This window comes from Rhinoraja longicauda, chromosome 11, assembly GCF_053455715.1.
Source record: "Rhinoraja longicauda isolate Sanriku21f chromosome 11, sRhiLon1.1, whole genome shotgun sequence".
In the NCBI taxonomy this organism is placed as follows: Eukaryota; Metazoa; Chordata; class Chondrichthyes; order Rajiformes; family Arhynchobatidae; genus Rhinoraja; species Rhinoraja longicauda.
The window spans coordinates 13,697,181-13,721,808 of NC_135963.1; the positions used below are offsets into that span (position 1 = coordinate 13,697,181).

At 44.9% G+C, this 24,628-nt stretch overlaps 1 protein-coding gene across 2 annotated transcripts in view; it reads right to left on the bottom strand.

Annotated features, from left to right (window-relative positions):
* Nucleotides 1-24,628, bottom strand: part of LOC144598307 (phospholipid phosphatase-related protein type 5-like) — a 106,368-nt gene that overhangs the window by 46,681 nt on the left and 35,059 nt on the right. For both annotated transcript variants that reach the window (XM_078408288.1, XM_078408287.1), the window contains exon 2: nt 5,721-5,853. In XM_078408288.1, the coding sequence (XP_078264414.1) occupies nt 5,721-5,853 (133 nt within the window). The remainder of the gene's footprint in view (nt 1-5,720; nt 5,854-24,628) is intronic.

A 24,628-nucleotide genomic window follows, 5' to 3' on the forward strand; every position in this document is an offset into this window, starting at 1 on the left:
AAAGTGAATCTCCTTGCAGGCAGCAAATATTTTTCCAATGGAGAATTAAGTCCACCATATTGGGGGGGTGAAAAGACTAGGTAAATGCCACCAATCAACTTAAATCCTACCCTCTTCCCATAAACTCAATGGACCGAATGGCCTACTTCTGCTTCTATGTCTCATGAACTTGTACCAACCTGATTTCAATTAAACTTAGCATCGTTATTGTGTTGGGAACACTTTGCTAAAGCCTATGCCTGTGACATTTATATCATAAAAAAGTACAAAGTGCTGGAGTAACCCAGCAGATCAAGCAGCATTGCTGGAGAACTTGGATAGGTGACGTTTCAGGTTGGGACCCTTCATCAGACCCAAATTGTCGCCCTTCCATGTTCTCCAAAGATGCTGCCTGACCCGTTGAGTTACTCCAGCATGTTGTTTCTTTTTTGTAAACTCGCATCTGCAACTTCTACATTGTGTCTACGATGATATCATTGTTAGCCAAGAATGTGTAGAAAGAATGTACCATCTCTCCACCATCTCTTGGTAGCTTGTGTGAGCAACTTTGTCTGAACGCAAGCTTGTGCTGGGCTCAGGAGCAGATGGACATGGATCATCCTTGCAACACCCTTGAACAAAGACGGTTGCCCCCATTTCACAACAAACATCAGCCTCTTGAGGAATAAACAGCAACTATGTGTAAGAAGGAACTGCAGATGCTGGTTTAAACCGAAGATAGACACAAAATGCTTTAGTAAATCGGCAGGACAGGCAGCATCACTGGAGAAGGAATGGGTGATGTTTCGAGTCGAGACGCTTATTCAGTCTGAAGGCTGAAGAAGAGTCTTGACCCAAAACGTCACCCATTCTTTCTCTCCAGAGATGCTGCCTGTCCCGCTGAGTTTGCTCCAGCATTTTATATCTATCTCAGCAACTGCCACAGGCAATGATGGTCCAATTCTATACTGCTATCATTGAGTCCGTCCTCACCTTCTCCATCATGGTCTGGTTTAGTTCAGCCACCAAGCACGACATCCGGAGGCTGCAACGGATCATTCGCACAGCTGAGAAGGTTGTTGGCTGCAACCTTCCCCTTATTTACGAACTGTACACTGCAAGGGCCAGGAAGCGAGCGGGCAAGATCATCTCTGACCCCTCTCACCCTGGCCACAAACTCTTTGAAGCACTTCCCTCTGGAAGGCGACTCCGGACTGTTAAAGCAGCCACAGCCAGACATAAAAACAGCTTTTTTCCCACGAGTGATAGTTCTACTCAATAACCAAAGTCTGTAGTCTCTTTTTTGCTCTGGTTTATTTACACCCACATGTTTAGACCGTAATGGTGTATCCTTATTGTTTTGATGTGTTTATGCTTTATTCTTAATTGTTAACTGTATGTTTGTGTTGTTCTGTCGAAGGGCCGAAGGGCCGAATGGCCTCCTCCTGCACCTATTGTCTATTGTCTATTGTCTATTGAATTCATTGCCACAGATGACAGTGGAGGCCAAGTTATTGGATATTTTTTAATCGGAGATTGAAAGGTCATTGATTTGTACGGGCGTCAAAGGTTACGGGGAGAAGGCAGGAGAATGGGGTTAAGAAGGAATAATAGATCAACCATAATTGAACGGCAAACCAGACTTGATAGGCAGAATGTCCTAATTCTGCTCCTATGTCTTATGACCGAATGAGGATAAATGTTGCTTTATTTAACTTACACCAGGATTCTCTTTCTTCACATTTGAACACAGTGCATTCAGATTTGAGCATCACGATAACAGATCACAGACTAGTTTCAATTCGGGGAGCGCCATTCTATGACACTGAAAGCTATTTTCATTCCATTTAGATGAATGGACATTATAATGAACGGCCATTATTAAGGACCATCAGTTCCCATTCAGTAACCAAGGAGACAGCCTGGAAAAATCCAATGTAGCGTATTCAACATCCATTGAAAAACAGCCAGAAAAATGACATCATTAAACATTATTGATCTTAGCAGATGCCAGGTCCGCTTGGCAGAAAAATAAATAAATTCTTTAATTTGTTACGTGAGCCGTCATTTTGGGTATTTCACATTCATTTAACATTGCACCATGCCATGGTTATTTTTTTACATTCCAACATAGGATAAAGTGAGGAAAGTCAGAAATAAATTTATTTTGGCAATAACAAAAAAAGAAATGCACCCCTTGGACAGACACATACAGAGGGATATGGGCCAAATGCGGGTAGCTGGGACCAGAAAGGGTATCTGGGTCGGCACGGGCGATCCGGGCCAAAGGGGCTGTTTCCATGAAGTATGACTATCTGATTCTCTCTGATTCTAACATAAGAGCCAAAGCATAATGTTTTCAAGTAACATTTTAGTGGATGTTAATGGAACTGGAAATCATTTTACTTTAAATGTATTCAGCTGTTTATTGTTAATAAGAATCCCTCCCTGCAGGCTTTGGTTTCAAAATGTGAAGTACACACTCAGTGTAAAGGTTACCTAGACCTTTAGATCTGGCCTTCCACTACAACTTAATTTAAGGTTATATTTTGAATTATTGAATCAAAATAATGATTTCTTTCCTGATACCCAAAATATCATCTAAAGTTTAATCTTCTGTTATGGAGACACAGAAAGACTGTAGATGCATTTACAGTTCAGTTATCTGTTATAATTCTATCATATTATAATCCAAGTAATTTTAGGTTGTTATGGGACATAGATAAAGACAAATGCATAAGGGAACTGTTTTGTTGTTTTAACGGGAAAAAAATAATTGCAAATATATTCTCCACGGACCAAATCCACAATATAGAACAAGACAGTCACCTTTTAACATCAATTAAAAAACGCAAAAGCTTTGAAATTATTCCTTGGGATATTAGCATTTAATAATAATAATAATAATACATTTTATTTATATAGCGCTTTTCATATACTCAAAGACGCTTTACAGAGATTTTGAGAACATAGAGAAATGAATAAATAGATAAATAAGTAAATAAATAAATGAACAGAGAAAGGAGACAGAAGGTGAGGTGACCTTCAGTGGTTGAAGGCAGTACTGAACAGGTGAGACTTCAGCGATGTTTTGAATGTGGTGAGTGTGGGGGAGTCTCTAACGGTTTGGGGTAGTGAGTTCCATAGGGTGGGAGCAGCGATGGAGAAAGCCCTGTCCCCCCAGGATCTGAGTTTAGTCCGGATGTGGGAGGATAGGAGATTGGCAGCGGCAGAGCGGAGGGTGCAGGTGGGAGTGTGCCTGTGGAGGAGGTCGGTCAGGTAGGATGGGGCCAGGTTATGGAAGGCTTTGTAGGTTATGAGGAGGATTTTGTACTGGATTCTCTGGGGGATGGGGAGCCAGTGGAGTTTATAAGGACGGGGGTGATATGGTCACGGATCGAGGTGTGTGTGAGTAGACGGGCAGCGGAGTTTTGAATGTATTGAAGTTTATTGATGATTTTTGAGGGTGCGCCATAGAGGAGGCTGTTGCAGTAGTCCAGACGGGAGGTGTTGAAGGCGTGGATGAGGGTTTCTGCAGCTGTGGAGGAGAGGGATGGACGGAGACGGGCAATGTTTTTGAGGTGGAAGAAGGCTGTCTTTGTGATGTGTTTGATGTGTTTGTCGAAGGAGAGGGTTTGATCAAGGATGATTCCAAGATTCCAAGATTCCGGATGTGAGGTGAGGTGCTTAATGCTTCAAGTTGAAATGTTTTTTGCTATTTTATCAAAGGACTTAGTCCTGTTTAAACATATGATTTTTACAGCTCACTTTAAGAGGTGGCCAGGGAATTTCAGACAAACTGTTCAAAGCAATTTGGCATTCATCTACACCTCAGAATGAATGCTGCGGTTATTTACCTTACTGTAATAAACTGGGATTGATAGAGACTAAGTGGCATGGTGGCACGGCTGCCTCAACGCACCGGGAACCCAAGTTCGATCCTGTCCTCGGGTGCTGTCTGTGTGGAGTTTGCACATTTTCCCTGTGATGGAGTGGTCCTCAATTCTCTGGTGTCTTTGCTTTACTGTCGATATGTAGCATGGAAAGAGGCCTTGTGGTACACCATGTCCATGCCAACCATCGATCACACGTTCACACTGGCTCTATGTTATCCCCACACACTAGGGACAGCTTACAGCGACCAATTAACCAACAAACTCTAACATATGTGGGCATGGGGTGAACCCTGAGCACACGGACAAAACCCATGCGTTTTTCACAGGAAAAAGGTGTAAAGTCCACACGGACAGCACCCGAAGTTAAGGTCGAACCTGAGTCATTGGTTCTGTGAGGCAGCAGCTCTTCCAGCTGCACCACTGTGCCACCCACATCCCAAAGATGTTGGGGTCTGTAGGTTAATTAGCCTCTGTAAATTTCCCGTGTTGTGTAGGGGGTGGATGCAAAAGTGGGATAACATAGAACTAGTGTGAATGGGTGATCAATGGTCGGTGTGGACTTGGTAGGCTGAAGGGCCTGTTTTCATGATGTATCTTTCAATCACTCAATCAATGAACCATTTGCGTACCCAATGTAAAGCAATGACAGCAATATGCTACAGTAAATTGCCTTTCACTGTATAATTGACTCATGTCCAATTTGTGAGACCGCCTTTCACATATTTGTAAAGCACCTTTTGTTATCAGCTGGCAATAGTCATCGTTGTCACAAAGATTCTCACCTGCTATTCTGCTTCAGTGAGAAATAGTAAAAACTCCTACTTCAATAAATCTTTCTTCAGCCAACCCCACATCTTTGTGTTTCAGCCCAAAATATAAATATGAACATTGTAAAAAAAATATGCAATACAGTAAATACGACCGCAATGTCATAGTTTAGATTCTGCAAAAGCCAACGGGAGCCTTACCTCCACTCAGTCTGCCTAAACCTATATGAACTCCCAGTTGCGAAACACTTTAACTCCCCCTCCCATTCCCACACTGACCTTTCTGTCCTGGGCCTCCTCCACTGTCAGAGTGAGGCCCAATGCAAATTGGAAGAATAGCACCTCATATTTCGCTTGGGCAGCTTACACCCCAGCGGTATGAATATTGACTTCTTCAACTTCAAGTAACCCTTGTTTTCCCTCTCTCTCTATCCCTCCCCCATCTTAGTTCTCCGACCAGTCTGACTGTCCTGATTACATTTTATGTTTTTATGCTTCATTGTCACCTTCCCATAGCTAACAATGATATATTCTACATTTTCCTTGAAATTCATCCCCTTTGATGTCTTGTTTTCACAGCTTGCCCTTCCATATCTTTGTGTCTCCCTCCCCCCTGACTCTCTGTTTTTGAAGAAGGTTCTCGACCTGAAATGTCACACAATCCTTCTATCGAGAGATGCTGCCTGTCCTGCTGAGTTACTCCAGCATTTTGTGTCAATCTTCTGTCTTACTATCGAGCTGTTACAGAAAGCCAGAAAGCTGTAGCCATCATTGAGAAAGATGGAATTAACCCTTCTTTTTGATTGCAGCAGAATACAAAACACTTAACACATCTTTCGATAATTCACAGCTTGAAAATTACAGTAACTTCCATTTTACTTTTCACTGTTTGGCATTATTAACTTGTGGAAATTGTAATTATTTTGTTAAAGATTTTTTTTTACACAACTGGAAACAAAATATATCAATCAAAATACAAAAAAAGTTATACTCTATTCCTCATTTACTTAGAAAGGAGGCCTTTCTTTTTACGTAAAATGGAGGCCTTTTTCCACAGAACTTCAAACATTACTCTTACCAAGGAACCTAACTGTTCTGCGCACCAGGGGGTTGATGTAACAACAGTCTCCGGTTATTATTGCCTTCTCACGATCTCCAAACTCCTTAGAAGCTGATTGAAGGAAAAACACAGCCACTTCTCCCACGATTATCTTGTAAATAATAAACAGATTATCGCAATTTAAAATTAGCAAAATAAAACATGGACATTCTAACACACAAACCACTGTCATCAATTACAGGTTTGATTTGGTTTTAGTTAGCATCTAAATAATTGACCTAAATCCTCCCGAGTTTTCGTTAAGACTTGTAACATTCATTGCCAATTGAATCGAATCACAGGACAATTACATAGGAAACTGATTGCTGGTGGATTATCACAATAGAAACATAGAATCACAGAAACATAGAAAAATAGGTGCAGGAGTAGGCCATTCGGCCCTTCGAGCCAGCACCACCATTCAATATGATCATGGCTTATCATCTAAAATCAGTACCCCGTTCCTGCTTTTTCCCCATATCCCTTAATTTCTTTAGTCCTAAGAGCTAAATCTAACTCATAATTGCATCATCAATGCATAATTATATCTATTTAATTTTTGCACCACTATCATTTGCCATCAAAGGTTTTCTGTAGCTGATGAGATTTAAAAAAATATATTGAAATTTGAAGTTTTATATAAGGAGTCCATTGTTCAGAATCACACATTCCCAAACATTCAAGGGTGTCAGGGGTTATAGGGAGAAGGCAGGAGAATGGGGTTGAGAGGGAACAATAGGTCAGCCATGATTGAATGGCGGAGTAGACTTGATGGGCCAAATGGCCTAATTCTGCTCCTCGAACTTATGAATTTATGAAATTCAAGTGAGTGCGACATCCCGTTTACAATTGTGCGAGATACATTTCCATTTTCTTCATTAAACACAGTCTTACAAATATAAACCAATTCTGACAAATGCTCTAAAAATGTATCTCTTTTAGTCAACCAAAAATATATTCACCCCAATGGCATCTGCAAGAATGTGCAAGTAATTGTCAAGCTGGAAAGTGAATAGGATTTTTATATCATTCCTTTTGCAACACTAACATACACCAAAACGAGGATGTTGCCAGGACTAGAGGGTCTGGGCTATAGGGAGAAATTGAGTAGGCTGGGAATCTAATCCTTGGAGCGCAGGGGGGTGAGGGGTGGTCTTATAGAGGTGTATAAAATCATGGGGGAAATAGATCGGGTAGATGCACAGAGTCTCTTGCCCAGAGTAAGGGAATCAAGGACCAGAGGACATAGGTTAAGGTGAAGAGTAAAAGATTAAATAAGAATCTGAGGGGTAACGTTTGCACACCAAGGGTGGTGGGTGTATGGAAAAAGCTGCCCAAAAGAGGTAGTTGAGGCTGGGATTCAACCAATGTTTAAAAAACAGTTAGACAGGTACATGGATAGGACAGATTTGGAGGGATATGGACCAAACGCAGGCAGGTGGGACTTTCGTAGCTGGGACACATTGGCCGGTGTGGGCATGTTGGGCCGAAGGGCCTGTTTCCACACTGTATCACTCTATGACTCTAAAAAACACTTCATAGCCAATGAAGTACTTTTTAAGTGCAGGCACTCTTGCCATGAAGAAGAGAAGGCGGCCAAATGAGCACAATAAATGTCCAAGACAATGATACGATCGTGCCCAGATAATCTATTTTAATTATATTGATTGTGTGATAAATATAACCCAAGATTCTGGAGATAATTTGGAGGCACAAGAGAGAACAGATACTGTAGTCTGAAACATAAATAAACCGCTGGTGCAACTCTGAGGGTCGAGCAGCATCTGAGGAGACAAAGATGCAGGGTCTCAATCAGAAATGTCCCTTAAGCACTGCCCCACAGCTGAGCCCATCCAGCTTTGTTTTACTGGAGAAAACTCCCCCTTTCCTTCTTCCGAGTCGTGTCATAGGGTCTTTCATATCTACAGAGATGGAGCCAGTTGCATATCTCGAAAGGTTCTTAGAAAGTACAATATTCCTTCAGTACTGGACGAGGGTGTCAGGTTTAAGTGCTAATATGCACATAACATAAGTGCACGGCAGCATATTTTATCAGACTGAAGAAGGGTCCCAACCCAAAAAGTCGTCTGCACATTCCCTCCACAGATGCGGCCTGACCCACTGACTTCCCACAACACTTTGTGTTTTGAAACATATTGTAAAATATCTGTAGAAGCTTCTATCTTTTGCCTCAATTGTTCACGCAGATTCCCTGATGTCTATTTAGTCCGACAAAGTATGTTTTTTTCCTATTTCTGTGTTTGTAAAAGCTCGAACCAAAGTACCCTTAAAGTTAAAAAACACTAATATATTGCAGGTATCCAAATCAGAGGCCAGAAGGTCATATGTAATAGGAGCAGAATTAGGCCCTTCGGTCCATCAAGTCTACTCCGTCATTCAATTATGGCTGATCTATCTCTCCCTCTGAACTCCATTCTACTGTCTTTAGATTTTTATTAGATTTAGAGATACAGCGCAGAAACAGGCCCTTCGGCCCACCGGGTCCACGCCACCCAGTGATCCCCGCACACTAACACTATCCTACACGCACTAGGGACAATTTTTACATTTGCCCAGCCAATTAACCTACACACCTGTACGTCTTTGGAGTGTGGGAGGAAACCGAAGATCTCCGAGAAAACCCACGCAGGTCACGGAGAGAACGTACAAACTCCGTACAGACGGCGCCCGTAGTCAGGATCGAACCTGAGTCTCTGGCGCTGCATTCGCTGTAAGGCAGCAACTCTATTGCTGCGCCACCGTGCCGCCTTCTCCCCATAACCCCTGACACCTGTACTAATCAAGAATCTATCTATCTATGCCTTAAAAATATCCATTGACTTGGTCTCCACAGCCTTCTGGGCAAAGAATTCCACAGATTTACCACAGTCTGATTAAAGAATTTCCTTCTCATCTGCTTCCTAAAGGAACATCTTTTAATTCTGAGGCTATGACCTCTGGTCCTAGACTCTCCCATTAGTGGAAACATCCTCTCCACATCCACTCTATCCAAGCCTTTCACTATTCGGTACATTTCAATGAGGTCCCCTCTCATTCTTCTCATTCACACAGAGAGTGGTGAGTCTGTGGAATTCTCTGCCACAGAAGGTAGTTGAGGCCAGTTCATTGGCTATATTTAAGAGGGAGTTAGATGTGGCCCTTTTTGCTAAAGGGATCAGGGGGTATGGAGGTACAGGCTACTGAGCTGAATGATCAGCCATGATCATATTGAATGGCGGTGCAGGCTCGAAGGGCCGAATGGCCTACTCCTGCACCTATTTTCTATGTTTCTATGTTTCTATGGAAACTCCAGCGAGTACAGGCCCAGTCTGGTCAAACAGTCATCATAAGTTAACCCACTCATTCCTGGAATCATTCTGGTAAACCTCCTCTAGACCCTCTCCAGGGCCAGTACATCCTTTTTCAAACACTCACCTGACTCCGGCGACGAGGATTACGCACACCGCTCCAGAGTACATTCCTCGCAAATCTACGTTCTCTCAACAGCAAAGTGGACGAACTGCAACTCCTGTGCCAAACAAACAAGGACTTCTCTCGAGCCGCTGCCCTGTGCTTCACCAAGACCTGGCTGTGTGAGTCGACCCCGGACAATGTGCTGCAACTGGCTGGCTGTCAACTACACAGAGTGGACCACGCTGGAGTACTGTGTGCAGTTTTGGTCTCCAAATTTGAGGAAGGATATATTTGCTTTTGAGGGCGTGCAGCGTAGGTTTACGAGGTTAATTCCCGGAATGGCGGGACTGTCATATGTTGAAAGACTGGAGTGACTAGGCTTGTATATACTGGAATTTAGAAGGATGAGAGGGGATCTTATCGAAACGTATAGGATTATTAAGGGGTTGGACACGTTAGAGGCAGGAAACATGTTCCCAATGTTGGGGGAGTCCAGAACAAGGGGCCACAGTTTAAGAATAAGGGGTAGGCCATTTAGAACTGAGATGAGGAAAAACTTTTTCAGTCAGAGAGTTGTGAATCTGTGGAATTCTCTGCCTCAGAAGGCAGTGGAGGCCAATTCTCTGAATGCATTCTAGAGAGAGCTAGATAGAGCTCTTAAGGATAGCGGAGTCAGGGGGTATGGGGAGAAGGCAGGAACGGGGTACTGATTGAGAATGATCAGCCATGACCACATTGAATGGCTAGAAGGGCCAAATGGCCTCCTCCTGCACCTATTGTCTATTGTCTATTGCATAGCCGACGCAGCAGAGAAATCAAGAGGAGGTGGAATCAGCTTCTACACTCACCAGGATTGGTGTAGCAACATCGCGGTACTGTCTAACTTCTATTCCCCCAATCTAGAATCTTTCTTAAAAGACTACAAACCCTTTTATTCTCCGAGGGAATTTACCTCTTTTATTCTCGCTGGAGTTTACATCCCCTCCAAGCCTGCGTACATGAGGCACAAACGCAACTCGCTGACCAGGTATTGAGGGTAGAGAGTGACTTCCCGGACTCCATGGTCATTGTTTTGGGGGACTTTAACAAGGCTAACCTCAGTCGTGAGCTCCCAAAGTACGTTCACGTTACCTGCCCCACCAGAGGGGAGAGGACACTTGATCACTGCTACACTTCAATCAAGAACGCATATCACTCTGTTCCCCGGGCGGCTCTGGGTCTCTCCGATCATTGTTTAGTTCACCTTATTCTCACCTACAGGCAGAAACTAAAACCTGCTAAGCCTGTGGTCAGAACAACGAAAAGATGGACAAGCGAGGGCATTGAAAAACTACAGTCCTGCTTTGACTGCACTGATTGGAATGTGTTCAGGGAAGCAACCACAAGCCTCGATGAGCACACAGACACTGTGACATCCTATGTCAGCTTTTGTGAGGACAGTTGCATTCCCACTAGGACCCGGATCAGGTTCAACAATGACAAGCCTTGGTTCACAGCAGAACTCAGACAGCTCTGCCAGTCAAAAGATGAGGCCTACAGGAGTTGGGATACAGACCTCCACAGGCAGGCCAAGTACAAGCTGAGAAGAGGAATCAGAGCTGCCAAGTATTCTGAGAAGCTGAGGAGCAAGTTCTCAGCTAATGACGCTTCTTCAGTTTGGAAGGGCTTGCAAGAAATCACCAGCTACAAGAGGAAATGGACAATCGTCCTTGGACAATTGTCAGTTGACCAACGACCTGAACGAGTTCTACTGCAGGTTCGAGAAACAGAAAGGTAACCCTGGGACCCCCCACCCCCCCCCCCCCCCATCACCACTCACAGCCTGACTCTGTTCTGCAAAGACTGGACGCTTCCCCACCCACTCCTCCCCAAACGCCACTTCACACATACTCACGGACTGACTCCTGTCTGCAAAGACTGGCCACTTATTGTATGCAGAACCATGGTATTTCAACATGATGATAATTTGAAAGATGAGCTATTGTAGTTTGAAACGAGGATTCCTTTTAAAACTGACTTTATTTTCTCAGGATATTATTATTGTACACCTCTGGTTGGTAAATAGCACTTTTTAATTTGTCCTTGGTTTACATAGTAAGAATGATTCCACCTTTAGGCTTTACCGGTGGCGCAGCGGTAGAGTGGCTGCCTTACAGCGCCAGAGACCCGGGTTCGATCCTGACTAGGGGGGCTGCCTGTACGGAGTTTGGACATTCTCCCTGTGACTGTGTGGGTTTTCCCCAGGTGCTCCGGTTTCCTCCTGCACTCCAAAGACATTTGTAGGTTTGTAGGTTCATTGGCTTCAGTAAAGTTTGTGAATTGTCCCTAGTGTGTAGGATAGTGCTAGTGTACAGGGTGATCGCTGGTCGGCGCGGACCCGGTGGGCCGAAGGGCCTGTTTCCGCACTGTATCTCAAAACTAAGCTGAAAATAAACAAAACGTAGAACAGTGGAAATCAGAATGAAAGAGATCCATCTCTTGTTTTCAAGGAAGTGCATTCTTTTGTACCCTGTAATGTTTGTCCTGCTATCGTTAATTTTCAACAATAAAAGTTTGTGAGAAACCAAACTAAACTAAACTATGGTAGAGATCCATGGTGGTGAAACAATGGTGATATATTCCTAGGCTAGAGTGGTGTGTGAGATGAAATACTCAAAGCTGCTGAAGATGTTTCTCTACACCTCATGACCATATGTATCTTGGTGGTGGGTGCTGATGCCCTGGAATGCATTGTCAAAAATATACCTCAGCAGATTGCACTTGTACAACTCACACATAGTTTATGTCACAGTCATGAAGATAATAATGATGATGCTTTATTGTCACATGTACCTATGTACCTGGGCACAGTAAAAATCTTTGATTTGCATACAATCCAGCAAAAACATACTATAGATAAGCACAATCATAGATAAGTAGACTTCACGGGGACTGCACACAGGGAATCATCACGTTTCTGATGTCAACAAAGATTCTAAGTTCTTAAGAGTGCAGTCTTATCTTGGCCTTAACAGTTGCCATGGAGGCACCAATCATCTCCTCCCTCTGCCGCCATCTTGAAAATGGCCCTTTGTTCGCCGTTGCGGTCCTCCTCACTGGTTCCTGGTCTTCGGGCTCGATCAGAGACGAGCCTTGGATGACTCCAGGTGGTTTCCCGGATCCGTAGCGGCAAGCCAGGCCTGCTGTCGAGGTATGGCCACGGCACTCTGGGAGCTTCTGCCTCTCCCTGCGTCAGAAGTCATCATATGATTGTGCTTAGCACTGGGTATTTAGGTAAGTGGTTGATGTGCTGATTAAGTAGACCGTTTGGCTCTGCAAGTGTTTCTTCAGCAAACCATTATATGTACCCATCCACACAGATGGTTTGTATTCCCTTACTTTAGTGTAGTTTAGTTTAGTTTGGAGATACAATGCGGAAACAGGCCTTTCCGCCTACCGAGTCCACGGCGACCTGCGATCCCTGCACACTAACAATATCCTACACACACTAGGGACAAGTTACAATGATACCAAACCCAATTAACCTACAAACCTGTGCGTCTTTGGAGTGTGGGAGGAAACCGGAGATCTCCGGGGATAACCCATGCAGGTCATGGGGAGAGCATACAAACTCCATGCAGACAAGCACCTGTAGTCAGCATCAAACCCGGCTCTCTGCCGCTGTAAGGCAGCAACATTACCGATGCACCTGTGTGATTTTGAACTGTATCTTATAGATTTAGAGAGGCATTATGTTATCATAGAACACAGGACAGTACAGGATAAGAACAGGGCCTTTGGCCTATCGTGTCTGTGCCGAACATGATGCCATGACCATCTTTTATCTGCTGAGCATAATCCACATCCCTTCATTCCCTGCATGTCAATACGCCTATCCAAATGCCTCTTTATTGCCAGATGAACATATCAGATGAGCAACTAGCCAGTGAATGCACAAAGACACCCATTTACATGAGCATCTGTGGCTGCTTAACCCAGAGGACATTATCCATCTGCAATGATGGTTTCAGATTGATTTAAAGTGCTCCAAAAATGAAATCCAAGCAACAAATCCAAGTATTCAATTCAGGATACCAAGAGTGGCAATGGATGAAGCTGACGTGATTTATTAGACTAACTAAATGTTGGGTTATAGGTACCGGATTGTAATTAAGATTACAATGTAAATCTTCATGAAATCCATAGCAAATCTAATCAGGATCAATTGGTCTGGCTCCAGTAACAAGTAAAATATTGCAATCAACTCTCTTTTAAGCAGTTTTCAGTATTACGTGTAGTAATTCTCCTAGAAACAAGCACTCTGCTTAGATAGAGGCAAGAACCTCATTAAGTATTTCAATAAGGCTGTATCTCCAGTAAACAACAATGATGTGATATATTTGGAATTTTAAGACCACAATAGACCAAGTGGACCCGTTGGGCCCAAACCTCTCCTGCATTGGTACAGCACCCTCTCCTCCCCCACTCCGCTTCCCCTCTCCCCCCCCCCTCCCCCTCCCCTCTCCTCCCCCTCCCCTCTTCCCCTCCCCTCCCTCTCTACCCCCTCCCTACCCCCTCTCCCCCCCACACCCCCCTCTGCCCCTCCCTCCCCCTCCCCTCCCCTCCTCCCTCCCCCCTCCCCTCCCCCTCCCTTCTCCCCCCCTTCTCCCCCCCTTCCCCCCACTCCATCCCCCCTTCCCCCCACTCCATCCCCCTCAACCCCCATTTCTCTCCCTCCCTCCCTTCCCCCTCCCTCCCCTCCCCCCTCCCCTCCCCCCCTCCCTCCCCTCCCCCCTCCCCTCCCTCCCCCCCTCCACCCTTCCCCACACCATCCCCCTCAACCCCCATTTCCCTCCCTCCCTCCCTCCCCCCCCTCAACCCCCCTTATACTCCCTCCTCCCCCTCCCTCCCTCCACCACCCTCCCTCCCTCCCTCCCTCGGAGATAGATTTAAACTTTAAAATGTGAATAACTTTTAAAATATAACACCGATTTGAATGAAACTTCTTCTATTAGCACCAAAGGGACGACGGTGAGTAAGGTGGGCCTAGAATTGTCGCGCTATCGTGTACTGTTCTGGCTGCAGTTCAGGAACAAACAAACAAACAAATGAGAGTTTTCGTATATAGATGGTAAGTGTTCAAAGAGCAGACAGTGTAATTCACTACCCAAGCCCTTCAGTTGATTTTCTCAGGAAATGCCCCTCCAGCTCGCTTTGAAATTGATTTACATCCTTCACTTTAATTGCCTTCCCTAGATTTTGCAATCCACACCAAAAGGTCCAAACAGTAGTGCTTCGAAACAGAATTCCCTCTTCATGCACATACCAGTTAATTGGGTGAAATGGCTCCACTGAGGATATGTGGCCTGGACATTTCTTTGTATGATTCATGCTAGTGTCTCCATGGCTTTCCTTGTTTCAGGCACACACAGAGGGTCACCACCATTCAGGCAGCGTACATTTGAGTTTAGTTTCACAAAATGCTGGAGTAACTCAGCAGGTCAGGCAGTGACTCAGGAGAGAAGGAATGGGTGACGTTTCGGGTCGAGACCCTTCTTCAGTCTGAAGAAGGGTCTCGACCCGAAACGTCACCCATTCCTTCTCTCCTGAGATGCTGCCTGACCTGCTGAGTTACTCCAGCATTTTGTGAATAAATACCTTCGATTTGTACCAGCATCTGCAGTTATTTTCTTGCACTTTGAGTTTAGTTTTGTTTATTGTCACGTGTACCGAATTACAGTCAAAAACTTTTGTTGCGTGCTAACCAGTCAGCGGAAAGACAACAAACATGACTCCAATCGAGCCATTCACATTGTACAGATGCATGATAAAGGGAATAACCTGAATAACGTTTAGTGCAAGATAAAGCCAGTAAAGTCCGATCAAAGATAATCTGAGGGTCTCCAATGAGGTAGATTGTTGCTCAAGACGTCTCTCTGGTTGTGGTAGGATTGTCCTACATTTTCACCTTCACTGACGTAAAATGGTGCTTTTGTGTAGAAACTGCGACCAGGGTTAAATAGAGTACCGCCAGCACCACAGCGCACTACTCTATCGCTTCTTTGTTACATAAAAGGTTCACTCTGTGGACATTGGAAGACCTGACTTGGCACCTCCAGATATGACTGCAGTCTGCTCAAATACTGCCTGTGGTTAAACAAACAGCAGGTGCTCAGCAGGTGAGCATTTAGCAATGAGATGCTAATAAATTAGTTTCATGGGCAACACTCTATTCCTGGGAAGCATCGTTACTTTAATGTCTGGCCACTCATTGCAGGTCTGGGACCTTGGGGCAAGTGCCTAACACGTGCCCATCAGTGAAGACCGATTCCCACGGACTCCCATGGACCAAACCCCCGATGTGGTCTTCTCTGATGAGCAATATATCCAGAGGCTCAAGTTCTCCCATGCTCTCTTTAGACTTTACACTTTAACGTTAGAGATACAGCGTAGAAACTGGCCCTTCGGCCCACCGAGTCCACAGCAGCCAACGATCCATCCCCGTACACGACCTGTGAGTCTTTGGAATATGGAAGGAAACTGGAGAACCCGGAGAAAACCCACGCGGTCACAGGGAGAATGTACTGTACAAACTCTGTACAGACAGGATCGAACCTGGGTCTCTGGCGCTGTAAGGCAGCAACTCTACCAATGCGCCACTCTCATCACAGGAATGTGTGCATTGCTGCAGGATGGCCTAGGACCCTGCTTCCATCCATGAATGGATCTCTCCTCGGAGGTCAAGATTACATCGACTCTCAACCTCCTTGCCTCAGGAGTTTTTCGAACGCCTATGCAGCTCTTTGTCTCCCTCACAATTGCAGAATGCTGCAATAGACAATAGACAATAGGTGCAGGAGGAGGCCATTCGGCCCTTCAAGCCAGCATTGCCATTCAACGTGATCATTCTCAATCAGTACCCCGTTCCTGCCTTCTCCCCAAACCCCCTGACTCCGCTGTCCTTAAGAGCTCTATCTAGCTCTCTCTTGAATGCATTCAGAGAATTGGCCTCCACTGCCTTCTGAGGCAGAGAATTCCACAGATTTACAACTCTCTGACTGAAAAAGCATCAGAGAGAACACCAAGGTGCCATATTAGCAGCCTGCAAATGGTGGATGAGAACAAGAAGAACTTCTACATTGGCCTTGTAAAATCCTTGGTATGAATCCCAGATGGAGACAAGTTAGCAACTTCAGTATCAGAGTGCTTGCTGATTCCTTCAGCAAGTGCCAATCAGCAAGGAGAGAAACCTAATTCCAACAGGGTTGTGTTGAGAAAAGATACTTGAAGGATGGTCTAATCAATGTGAGCCTAGTTTGATTGGAGTAAGAAATGCATATTTAACATACCAATACGGCACGGTGGTGCAGCGGTAGAGTTGCTGCCTTGCAGCGCCAGAGATCTGGGTTCGATCCCGACTATGGGTGCTTATCTGTACCTTCTCCCCATGACCGTGTGGGTTTTCCCCGGGTGCTCTGGTTCCCTCCCACACTCCAAAAATGTAGAGGTTTGTAGGTTAATTGGCTTCGCGTAAAAATTGTCAATTGTCCCTAGTGTGTAGGATAGAGTTAGTGTGCGAGGATCGCTGGTCGGCTCAGACTCAGTGGGCCAAAGGGCCTGGTTCCACGCTGAATCTCTAAACCAAAGTAAACAAAACAAACCACCTACCCGCCAACCCCATCGGGCAACTCCTTTCCCCATCTTTGGAAGAGCCTGCCATTCCTTCATTTGGCCTCAGTCACCTCAGAGCCCCAATCCCAAGGGTCTTCCTACAAAATGGACGACTAGTCTAGTTCACAGCATCACATTGCTGCACCAGAAAAAAAGAGGACATAATCCAATCTCTAACCATATGAATTCAAGCTGAAATCTGGGGAAATGAGTAAGAAACTGAGGACACGATGCAAAGGGCGATGTGTTAGGAGGATGACGTTTGGATTGAGAATGTAGTTAGTGAATCATCCATGTGCTACATGAACTGAGTGAAGTCCTTTGGAAATCAGTGCTGACACACAACATTGATGCGTCAGTTTGTAGACAAGAGAGTACAAGGTGCAGGAGGGCAACAGGTCTCTGGAAACAATTAGGAACCTGTGAAAGAAAATAAATATGATCCATCGATGAGTTAAAAGGACAAATAAAATAGAATATAGAAACAGATGCTGGTTTATACCAAAGAGAGACACAAAGTGCTGGAATAACTCAATGAGGCAGGCAGCATCTCGCACTAAATAGAATAGATATGTGTGCACAGGACCGCATAATGGAAGATAAAATAGGCTGTATCCAAACTTTGTGAATGTTACAGAGATAGCTGAAAAGTTGAATTAGATCTGCTCAAACAACATTATAGCCCAGAGCACGTCTTAAGATGTAATGTTAAAAGAAAAACTTCAAGGGAAGACAACAGTGGTGGGTCTCAGCAATGAGGCGAGATGAAAAGTTGACTTTTGGAAAATGTGGCAGAGATGTTACCTTGTAAAAATTATATGAAAATGCATAACTCAGGAGAAATAGAACGTTGTGTTAATATCTGTCTGGAAGAATTTTTTCACACAAGGAAGTCATTAACAGGTGCAAACTTTCTATCTGTGGTGCTGAAAGGGAATATCTTGGACACATTCAAGTGCAAAGATTGCAATGTTCTTTTTGCACTTTAAAAGCTACCATACACGTTTACAGTCCTTTCAACACCTATCATGCATCATTAAACGACAGTACAGCGCAATGATAGGATGGCAGTTCAGATTTATATTTTCTGTATTTCAAAAATGTTAATGGTATAAAGCAATTCCTCCAGCTAACCAGGATGGTACTTCAGTTAATGATGCATAGTAAACACAAGGAACTGCAGATGCCAGTTTTACCAAAAAAAAGGACACAAAGTTCTAACTATATGGTTGGAGGCTGGGGAGGAGAGATCGCCAGAGGTCATAAGGTCAGAAGTGATAGGAGCAAAATTAGGCCATTTGGCCCATCAAGTCTACTCTGCCATTCAATCATGGCTGATCTAGCTCCCCCCCCCCCCTAACCACATTCTCCTGCCTTCTCCCCATAACTCCTGACACCCGTACTAATCAAGATTCTATCTATTCGTCAAGATGATGAAATCAGTAATGGTTTGCGAGATGGTGGCCTGATATGATGCATAGCACTGGCTGATGAGAGTGAATCAGGGAGCTGTGTTACCACAGAGCACATCATTTGCAGAATTGGAGTGAGACTAATTGGAGAGGTGGATATTGATTCAGTTGTCTACAGGCAGATGATTCAATAAAGTAGCCAGAAAGAAACTGAAAGTACAGTCAATGAGGGGAGACAATGCCAGGTTAGGTCTATCCTTGTGGTGGTTGGTGATTGTGTTCTATGAAACTGCCAATCCTTAATTTGCTGGCTCTAGAATCCATGGCATCAATTCTTCCCTGTCATCCTCCATTTTCACAAGAGTCTATCCATCACCCCTCCTTCATCCACCAAATGGCCCCTCTTTCAACACTCGTCCTCTCATAGTCATAGAGTCATAGAGTGATGCAGTGTGGAAACAGGCCCTTCGGCCCAACTTGCCCTCACCGGCCAACGATGTCCCAGCTGCACTAGTCCCACCTGGATTTCCATATCCCCCCAAACCTGTTCTATCTATGAACCTGTCTAACTGCTCCTTAAATGTTGGGATTGTCCCAGCCTCAACTACCTGCTCTGGCAGCTTGTTCCATACATACACCCACCCTTTGTGGGAAAACGTTACCCCTCAGATTCCTATTAAATCTTTTCCCCTTCACCTTGAACCGATGTCCTCTGGTCCTCAATTCACCTATTCTGGCCAAGAGACTCTGTGCATCTACCCACTCTATTCCTCTCATGATTTTATACTCTCCACTTGGTATTGATTATTGTCCATCTTCACGCAGTCCCGATGCAGGGTATTAACCTGACATGTCGATATTTCCCTTCCCCAAACAGATGCTGCTCCACCCGCTGAGTTCCTCCAGCCGATTCTTTGTTGCTTCAGCGTTCCTAATCCCACCAGAACATGCAGCAGTCATTTCTGCTAATTTAGAATGAGTTGATTTAAATGCTTGGTAAAGTTATCAGCAAAAAACTGGAAGACTGTCAGTATTTCACCTACATGCAATTTGTACAAAAATCTCATCCTCTCACACACTGGTGATAATTATTCAACCCATGGCAAAGACTGGAACAGGAGGAGATTTCCATATCCATGCTCCCAAGGCAGACACAAAATGCTGGAGTAACTCAGCGGGTCAGGCAGCCTCTCTGGAGAGAAGGAATGGGTGACACTTCAGGTCGAGACCCTTCTTCAGACTGTCAATGTCACAGCAGCAGCATTGACAAATCTCCACAGCCTGACAGTCAATATGGTTTATGTCAGAGCACATATCCAACCCATGGGATGGTACAGTCCCATCCACCACTTAATTCATGTTTTAGAGTCATAGAGTCATACAGTGTGGAAACAGGCCCATCGGCCCAACTTGCCCAGGCCAATCAACATGCCCCATCCACACTATCCAACCTGCCCATGCTTGGCCCATTTCCCTCGAAAACTGTCCTGTCCATGTACCTGTCTAAATGTTTCTTAACTGTCGCAATAGTCCCTGCCTCAACATACCTCTGCCAGCATCTTGTTCCATACACCCACCACCCTTGTGTAAAAAAAATTACCCCTCAGTTTCCCTTTAAATCTTTCCCCCGTCACCTTAAACCTCCGTTTCTCAATTCCCCTAAGACTAGAAGACTGTGCAAAAGACTATGCCCGATCTATTCCTCTCATGATTTTGCACATCTCGACAAGATCACCCATTATCCTCCTGTGCTCCTAAAGCCCTAGCCTGCTCAACCTCTCCCTATAGCTCAGTCCTTCAACTCCTGTCAAAATCCTGGAAAAAAAATTATCTGTACCCCTTCAAGCTTGACAACATCTTTTCTATAACATGGTGACCAAACCTGGACACCATTCTGATAACAGTTCTTAACAATTCCTATTTCTTACAACACCGGACGCCATTCAATACATCACTCACATTCCCCGCATGAATTCCACTACTACTAATCCACATCAGGGATAATTTATGTTAAGCGATTAACCGGAAGGTCTTCAGAGTTTGGGAGGAGACTGGAGTACCTGGGGAAAACCCATCTGGTTGGCGAGAGAGTGTGAAAACTCCACACAGACAGCAAAACAGCGCAGTGGTAGAGTTGCTGCTTTACAGCGAATGCAGCGCCGGAGACTCAGGTTCGATCCTAACTACGGGTGCTGCACTGTAAGGAGTTTGTACATTCTCCCTGTGACCTGCGTGGGTTTTCTCCGAGATCTTCGGTTTCCTCCCACACTCCAAAGACGTACAGGTATGTAGGTTAATTGACTGGGTAAATGTAAAAAATTGTCTCTAGTGGGTGTAGGATAGTGTTAATGTGCGGGGATCGCTGGGCGGCGCGGACTTGGTGGGCCGAAAAGGCCTGTTTCCGCGCTGTATATATATGATATGATATGATGATGATATGATAAAACGAGGATTGAACCCCAACCACTTGTGTTGTGGGGCAGCAGCATTCAATCTGAAGAACGATACGATCCAATACGATAGAACTTTAGGAGGGAAATTAATTTGCTAACGGTCATAAAAAACACAAAATACATGAAGTATGAAACATGAAATTAAAGTGACAAGTGGAAAGGCTATGGGGATGTGCAAAGATTGAGGAGATGGGGGAGAGGGAGTCAGTCTCAGTCGACCCCACGACAGCAGGGGGAGTAGTTGTAAAGTTTGATAGCCACAGGGAAGAAGGATCTCCTGTGGCGTTCTGTCCTGCATCTTGGTGGAACCAGTCTGTTGCTGAAGGTGCTCCTCAGGTTGACCAGTGTGTCATGGAGGGGGTGAGCTGTATTGTCCAGGATGCTCCGCAGTTTGAGGAGCATCCTCCCCTCCAAGACCACCTCCCATGAATCCAACTCCGCCCTCAGGATGGAGCCGGCCTTCTTGATGAGTTTGTTGATCCTATTGGAGTTTGCGGCCTTCGCCCTGCTGCCCCACCACACGGCAGCAACAAAGATGGCACTGGCTACCACCGATTGGTAGAACATCTGCAGCATCTCACTGCAGACATTGAAGGAGCAGAGCCCTCTCAAAAAGTACAGGCGGCTCTGTCCCTTCTTGTACAGGGCCTCAGCGTTCCTGGACCAGTCCAGTTTACTGTCCAGGTACACTCCCAGGTATTTGTACTCCCTGGTAAATTGCACATCCTAGAAGGGCCTTGATTCAAAACATCACCTATCCTTTTTCTCTAGAAATGCTGCCTGACCCGCAGAGTTACTTCAGCACGTTGAGTCTTCTAAGCAACTCTGCCATTGGTATACTTATTCAGAGGCAGACAGCATGCAAACAGGCCTTTCAGCCCATCGGGTCTCTACTGAGAAATTACCAGCTCGAGAGAATTAAAAAAAAAAAATTAGGCTACTAAACAAAAGTTGTTTCCCAGATTGAGATGCTACTTTCTATAATACCCTAAGCAACTGGATGAAATCACTGCACACTGTTGGAGTGATTAGTTCTAAGAATATTTACAAGGATGTTTCCAGGACTAGAGGGTGTGAGCTATAGGGAAAGGTTGAGTAGGCTGGGTCTCTATTCTATGGAGCGCAGGAGCATAAGGGGTGATCTTATAGAGGTGTATAAGATCATGAGAGGAATAGATCGGGTACATGCACAGTCTCTTGCCCAGAGTAGGGGAATCGAGGACCAGAGGACATAGGTTCCAGGTGAAGGGAAAAGATTTAATAGGAATCCGAGGGGTAACTTTTTCACACAAAGGGTGGAGGGTGTATGGAACAAGCTGCCAGAGGAGGTAGTTGAGGCTGGGACTATCCCATCATTTAAGAAACAGTTAGACAGGTACATGGATAGGACAGGTTTGGAGGGATATGGACCAAGCGCAGGCAAGTGGGACTAGTGTAGCTGGGACATTGTTGGCCGGTGTGGGCGAGTTGGGCCGAAGGGCCTGTTTCCACACTGTATCGCTCTGTGACTCTATGACTCGAGCCATGCACAAGTGAACAATTCTATTTGATGGACTACTGCATATCTCCAGTGGGTTACACACCTCCATCCAAACAGCATCCTCTCAGCTTCATGCACCAGGCAAGTCCTTTCAATACACTTCACTTTGTCCCCTCAGGATATGAGCATCATAATGGGCCAAATGACAGGAAAAGCTCTCACTAAATCGAGGCCGCTAAAATGCTTTTCCGTTTCCGAAGGTGGGCAGTGTGCTTTACCAATTCCTCATCCTCTCGTTCTTTTCATTTTATGTGCTGCCCCTCCGGCTATCAAGACTGAGTACTTATCTTGAATATGAACTGGTAGTTAAGAGTTGAGGTTACAGGATATAAAGCCTGCTTTCCTCCCGCTTGATGCCAAAACATTGCATTGATCTTCGGATCACATCCCTGAACAGCCACTTAAGATGCAGCATGTTCAATAGCTGCCAGCTGCATTCTTTTTTGAGATTTGCACAATGCAGGCAGCCCCATGAAATGATATGCAGCTCTTGCAAAGGGAAACAATCTTAATATGAACACTAATAGCAAATTCATGTGGTGGAGAAATTTCCTGCCGAAATGCTTCACCCAGGGCTATCAAAGAAGGTGTGGCACTCTGGAACAAGGTGGGGAAAGTGAAATGGATTCTAATGGGAGGGGATTTGGGGAAAGTGCGATCATAATAACAGCAGACTTAAAATAGATACGGCACAGTATACACGCAATCAAGTGTGAAAATACTTAATTGGAGGAAGGCAAATTCAACATCCTCGCAAGAGATCCGGCCTAGGTGGATTGAAAACTATAATTAGCAGGCAAACAATATCACAACAATAGGGGGCCTTCAAAGAGAGATAGTTCAAGTACAATTATATGTGCTACTATGTGGAGTACTGAAACTACTGATTTGAGTTATAGAGTTTCTTTTGAACAGTGTCCTGTGTATGTCCTCACAAGAAACATTCGTCGGTTGCTGCTTACTGGGCGGCACGGTGGCGCAGCGGTAGAGTTGCGGTTTTACACTGCAAGGGACACAGGTTCGATCCTGACTATGGGTGCTTGTCTGTACGGACTTTGTACGTTCTCCCCGTGACCTGCATGAGTTTTCTCTGGGATCTCCGGCTTCCTGCCACATACATACAGGTTGTCGGTTAATGGCGGCCCGGTGGTATGAACGTTGACTTCTCCAACTTCAGATAGCTCCTCTGTCCCTCCCTTCCCCTCCTCCTTCCCAGATCTCCCTCTATCTTCCTGTCTCCACCTATATCCTTCCTTTGTCCCACCCCCGACATCAGTCTGAAGAAGGGTCTCGACCCGAAACGTCACCCATTCCTTCTCTCCCGAGATGCTGCCTGACCTGCTGAGTTACTCCAGCATTTTGTGAATAAATCGATTTGTACCAGCATCTGCAGTTATTTTCTTATACTACTTGTCGGTTAATTGGCTTGGTATAATTGTAAATTGTCCCAAGTGTGTGTAGAACAGCGTTAGTGCGCGGGGATCGCTGGTCGGCGCCAACTCAATGGACTCAAGGGCCTGTTTTCCCCTCTGTATCTCTAAACTAAACTAAACTACATTTTCAATGTGCCATCAGAGTGGCTGCAGAATCTCTAATTCCACTAGGTTAAAATGAGTAAGACAGGCAAGTTAATTATATGGTGTTGAACCAAGATGAATTGGCCTATTGCCATGCAAGGTTAGAACAGATAGTTAGAACAGGCTCTTAAATCCACAACGTTTGTGTTGAACCCGATGTCAAATTAAACTGAACCCTAATGCCAGCACATGATTCATGACCCTCCACTCCCTGCCTGTTCATGTACCTCTTTAAAAACATCTTAAAGATTATTCTTGCATCTATTTCCAACACCTCCCGGGGCAGAGCGTTCCAGGCATTTACCATTCTCCATGTATAGAAAATTGCCCTGCATTTCTCCTTTAAACGTTTTGCTATATCCTCTAGTATTTGACATTTCCATCCTGGGAGCAAGGTTTGGACTGTCCACTCTATCAATGCCTCTCATAGATCTCCCCTCAGCCTCTGATGACCGAGAGAAATCAATCTAAGTTTGTCTATAACTAAAACCATCTAATCCAAGCAGTATCCTGTTAAACCGTTTCTGCACCCTATCCAAAGCCTCCACATCCTTACTGTGATGAGGCAATGGGAACTGCACATGATACTCCATATATGCTCCAATTGAAGAAGGCAGGCATACCACACACCATCTTTAGCACTTTGTCTACTCATGTTAATACTTTCAGGGAGCTAATGATGGAGCACAAGATCCCTCTGTGTTGTTACATTTCTGATAGAAAGGTATGGCAGATGCTGGTCTATATGAAAGATAGGCACAAAATGCTGGAGTAACTTCGCGGGTCAGGCAGCATCTCTGGAGAAAATGAGTCCGTTAAATTTTGGGTCGGAACCCTCTGA